This window comes from Colletotrichum orchidophilum (assembly GCF_001831195.1).
Source record: "Colletotrichum orchidophilum strain IMI 309357 chromosome Unknown Scaffold_10.1, whole genome shotgun sequence".
Classification (NCBI taxonomy): domain Eukaryota; kingdom Fungi; phylum Ascomycota; class Sordariomycetes; order Glomerellales; family Glomerellaceae; genus Colletotrichum; species Colletotrichum orchidophilum.
Genome location: NW_019172966.1, coordinates 235993 through 241476, shown reverse-complemented (window position 1 = coordinate 241476; position 5484 = coordinate 235993). Strand labels below are relative to the sequence as shown.

General features: G+C 55.9%; 1 protein-coding gene across 1 annotated transcript; it reads left to right on the top strand.

Moving 5' to 3' along the window:
- Positions 1-4909: 4909 nt before the first annotated feature.
- CORC01_01891 (uncharacterized protein) lies at positions 4910-5191 on the top strand (the record flags this gene model as incomplete). The annotated part of the gene is made up of 1 exon (XM_022613544.1): positions 4910-5191. A coding segment is annotated over one exon (282 nt), but the record flags the coding sequence as incomplete, so codon positions are not given.
- Positions 5192-5484: the final 293 nt, after the last annotated feature.

Here is a 5484-nt window from a genome sequence, read left to right as displayed (position 1 = left end):
ACTGCAGGGCGGCACACCAAAGCATCTGATTGAGCGCCTTTCTCTCCTGGGAGGGCGTGGACCCCGACGCAGCATTGACCTTGGCTGCTCTGCTTGGTTCACCATTCGCGCGGGTCGTTACAAGTCACTGCAGCCGATGGCCAGCATCGAATGCCCTCGGATGAGCCCAATCTCGGCGGCTGGCGTTCTTTGACCAGGAAATGTATGCATCTCGGCGGTATTCTGTCCCTTCAACTCAACCCATTTTTGAGGGGTACGAGGGAGCAAGGGTTGTTGGATGATGGACGACGACGTTTCATACGCGCCAATGGACGACTTGCCCGATTAGGACTCGAGATGAGGCACCAGCCTGTCAGAACGCTCGCAACAACAACCCCCTGTGTTGGTCCGAAGTTCGTCTCGGACTGCTCGGGTTCTACTGTCAGGTCGGACACTCATGGCATGCCAATTTTCCCCCTTTTCTTCCACCAGCTCAGGCACCTCGGCGCAAATCTGCCCCTGCCCTTCGAGTTTGGGTTTTTTTTCTTCTTTTTTCCGTGGGCGAACTCTATTCATTGAGGTCGCATGGACCTCGCTGCACATCATTTTGCGTTTGGACATGGGTGGCACGGCGCAAGTTCTCACCATCAATAGGGAGTCATCCAGATTGTGGGGATCAAGCACATTGTCCTCATTCACTGGAGACAGTTGCCTGTCGTTGATCTTGTGTCCGTATGAATGCTTCTCAGTGACTCCGGCATGGGACAATAGGATGGCCATGGAGTCGTTCCAGCATTTTCCATCATCATCGCAGTTTGGCAACGCGTGTGACTGACGGTCAGGACTAGCACAGAAATACGCCTCGTGGTCAAAGTTTGGTCGATCCATTGGACTGTCTGTGCCTGACTTTCCCCAGATTGTAATGCGCCGAGCAAGCAATCCCTCGCCGGCCGCGCATCGTTTCGATGTTCCCTTTGCATTGTCATCTCGTTGTTTGCGTTCTGTTCTAGTCGGATGGGCACAAATCGCCTGTGAAGGAATCAAAGGGCGTGTAACCCGGGGACCAGATGCTCAGCACGTTCGCATAAGGGATTGATTGCATGGTTCATCGTTTGAAGCCAAAAGCCCAAAACCATGCTCTTATTTTTTTTTTTTGCGCCTTGGAGTTACAGCCAAAGCGTCCGCGAATACGCCGCGGGAATCCTTTGTGAGAACAGATGGCACCCGCTCGCGACCACCAACTTGCGTCTCACCTATATTTATGCCGTTACTACGACCCAGGCAGCCGGGTTGGCAGGAAATTTCAGACATCGACCCTTGAGCCCGCGCAGCACGGCACCACCGACAAACAGCGACGAAACTTCCGTGAAAGCGTCTGGCATCACTTTGACGATCCACGAAAAGTGTTTTCTCCAGCCTCCAGGAATAGATACTGGCGCCTACGGATACGCGTCTCACATAGAGTTCAGTTGGTGGCTCCTTAGCGATCTCAATAACACGATGCACACGCGAGGCCAAGATGGAGCTTAAGCAACATTGATTATGGCCAAGGGTTACGGACAAGGGTGGGTCTTTTTGGCATCCATCTCACAGGCTCTGCTTGACAATGCCACGATATAAACGACCGGGGGCTACGCTGTCAAAGCTTCAAGCAACCCGCTGCCAGCTATAACATAGTAGCGCTATACCGTTGGACTGACTCAATAAACAACTAGGCGATGCCGCGTCGCACCGTGTCCGCAAAACCATCAGGGATGGTAGACAGTTTGAACTGCTTCTCTCGTTGAAAGGCGTGTGGTCGTGGCCGTGGCGTGGGTCGGCTGGCATGAAGCTGGCCCGGGGAATTCTGGAAAGCTGGGAAGTGGCTTGTTCGGAACGAGGGCTATTCACCGCGTGCCTGACACTTGACAAGAGCGCCAACCGCGAAGGTCCTTGAGAGCAACCCGGCGCAGGTCCATTTTCCTTCGTCTTCTGCCTCGCTCGCACCGCCGAATCGGGGCAGAACTATGCGTCGTTCCAGCAACAATGCAGGACTATCCCAGTCACAGTATGGGGGGGGGGGCCTCGAGGACTTTAGGGGCCGCATTGCTCGGCATTGCAGCAAGCTGCTCCTCGTGCGCCTAAGCGGCAGAAGCAGCGAGAAGATGGGGAAAATAATGACCGCGTATGGACAGTCGAAACAACGAAAAAGGTCCTCAGAATCCGACTGGCAAAAAGGGTGGCGATGGACCGCACGTGTACAGTGTCGTCTCGGGTTCCTTAGTAGGCTCGCTGAAATCCTTGCAACCATCAAACGACAGGCACGCCCTCCCAGGGTAGGTTCTTTCTAGAAGGCTTCTATCCAGCGTCTCGATGGAATCGCAAATCCTCCCCTATGCGACTTGGACTCGGCGAACCTCAGCTCCGGGCCTGAACCCCGGTCAGCTGGTGCATGTCACTCCGCAGACGGCCCTTTGCCTCGGGGCTTCCGTTGTCGCTTTGTCGTTTTCTGCGTCTCCGCGTCTCCGTGGACGAATTTCTGATGCCTTTCTTTTTTTCTATAATTGATTGTGGGAACCCAAGGCGAGCGGCCCCGGTTCCCCCACTCCACAGACGCTCCCCTGACTTTTCTCTCCTCTTCAGCGAAATTCCCGTCTCCATGTCCCAAATTCCCCCTCCCACCCGTCTGAAAACGGCAGGCGCGCCATGTTTGAGGGTTGTGGAGTGGCTGGCGAGCGGCTAGGGAATTTTTGGGGGACGGCCGAGGATCCCGTCCACCGCGTCTCACGGCGCAACACCGGTATCTGCTATGAGAGTCGGGCGTTCTCGTGGTGGACACTTTGTCGAGGCATAGTTCCCAGGGCGGCTAGCGTTGGGCGCTACTCGTACTCCGTATTCTCGCCGCAATTTTCCTCAACCTGGCCCCAAGCACAACAAACATGGCAGTCCAGGGCACACACATGATATCGCCCGATAGCTCCATACGAGGGCTCGTCCTCCCCCACGAAGCCGCGCTGAGACATGTGTGTACGTTACTCGACATGGAGATACCAACTTGTTTTTACGACTTGCCTTGCGCTACTACATTGATTAGTAGAACAACAACAGGCCCCCAACTATGCACCCGGGATGGTGCGGAGCAGCTTTTGCTGACAGAGGACTGCAGCCCACAAGACAGGGCTTGACCCAAGTAGCACAAGCTGCTGCTTGCGCTTAGCCCTCAGCGATATCACGAAGGAACCACTGCGTTGAATAAGGTACAACCAGGGCGCGATGCGGAGCTGACGGCGGAGTGGCTGTTGCTATTCTTGTGTGAGAACTTCCAATCCACTGTCGCTGCTTGTTGCGAGTGGGGTTGACACTACTGTAGTACACACAGTAAGGTATTCGAGATGACCAGGTTGGGGGTTCGAACCTGAGATTTCTCCAGCTTCGTTGTGGTTGTTACCATCCATTCCGGTTCTGACCTAAGCAGCTTGTCGGCTGTCGCATCCTGCATCTGATGTTTCTCACATGAGACTGCATCTCTCTGTCAGAGTACCTACATGAAGAGTGGGCTTGGGAGATGTTTGCTGACGCAAGGTAAAGGTAAAGTAACACATCCGTCTCCTTCGCAATTGGTACTAATTCCAACGACGTGCGGTGCCTTGCTACCCGCTAACGACAACCAGCCCCGACCTTCAGACGAAGTCGCCGGGGCATTCGGGCACGGCCGAGCGAGTCAACCTTCAAGGATGAGCGTCGTGTGTTCAGTAAACTCTCGTCAATCAAACCTTTTTATCGAGCTCCACGGGCCGACCAAGCAGGCAGGCGTGTTCCGAGTTTAGTTTGCTCACTTATTCGCCGCGCTGCTGCGCAACCACGATGGATCATGGATGCTTTCCATCCATGGCTTTTTCGCGGCACATCGCGCTTTGCCTCGCCTCGCCTTGCCATGAGGGACCATTCACTGGTATAGACACGTTGGCATTGAAAAGGGCCGCCCCTGAATTCGCCATCCCCCGATGCGGAAGCGAGCTCTCATAACCCCGTGCCGTTGTGTTGTGGCTGGCCGATCCTGGCTGTCTGGATATGCTGGGCGACGTGACCCGTTCCCCCGCATGTGCCAGCGCTACGCAGGAAGGTTGACGGAGGGCACTTTGGGATAGCATGGTCATTCTAAAGGCATGGATGGACACCTATTCAAACATGCCTACGTGGGTGGTGGACGAATACATACCCTACGCTGCACGCACGCACCATTGCGCTTCTCCGAGCCCTCATCTCTGAGATAGCCAACCCTTGCTGTGGAAATGACTGCATCACTGGAAACCGTACGATCTGACTCCAGAGTCAATCACGTCTCAGACGCCGGCTTCAGTCTGCGATTGTAAGACGAGGCGCCCGAAAACGACGCCGACAGATTGCAAGGCGCACTTCTTCCTCTATGCAGAGATTGCTGCAACCAGCCGACCGCTCCCAGTCCGTCAATGTGGCGTCCGCCCTCGAGCTGTACAAGCTCTTGGTGCGGACGGGACACTGAGGAGACCCAGTCCCCGGCATATGCTTTGGCGCACCCCAGTCCTCGTTCCTCCAGGGTGGTTCCCCCGTACGGAGTGTCATTTGTACCGGGCGCCGGCCTGGACCGTAGACGGCCGGGGAAACCGGAGCTGCCGGCCGCCGCCGCCGTGGCGCCGAGTGGGACTTGACGATGGCCTCACGTGCACGCCTCGCGACTACACCATCAGTCTAACCCCTGATGGCCTCTCCCACCACTGCTACCAGTGTTCGCGCAGGGAACTCATGCCTGCTACTGTTGTATCGCTGTTAGAAGAAGACACCGGCCACCGAATCAAAAGCTCCAGTCTCACCAATTGCCAAGCTGCAGCAGCCTACACAGGCCCGGCCCCTGAATCCGGTAGAGTCCGTTCCAACCGCAAAGCGCACCCCTCCGCCACAACATTTATTCCTTGCCGCTCAAGTCTCCGGATCAGGCAACTCAGGCCAGGGTCTCCGGCGTCAATACACGGAGATCGGTAGTCGGCTCGCACCACTCACACCCTACCCGGGCCGGCCCCTCCTCGACGTTGCTTCGCTGGCGGCCAAGGTTCCATTTTGGAGCTTTACGACATGTCATTTTTGTATTTCCTTTGCAATAGAGGGACATTCGCGGACGAGAAGGGGAGGGGTTGGTGCCGTGGTCAGCCTGAGGGGCTTCAGAGACACGTTGTTACGCCGGTTAGTCTTGGAATGAGCCGCTATCCCGATACGGTCGCGGATGATCACGACTTATTGCTCGAATGGTGGCTCAGGTGTCGTTTCTACCATGCAACGGCTGCTTGCATTGAAGCACCTTGGCCATGTCTGCATCGAGAGCCACCCAGGCTTGGGTATTCAGTGCGGGCATCTGCAGCGAGCTGTTTGCTACGCCGCTGTCACGCCGCCTGCTCACCGACGTTCCTCCCACCCTGTCTTACATTCCTCCGCTTTACTGCTTTCTTCACCTCATGCAGCCTGCAGGTGTACACCAGCGTCACGGGATTGCTT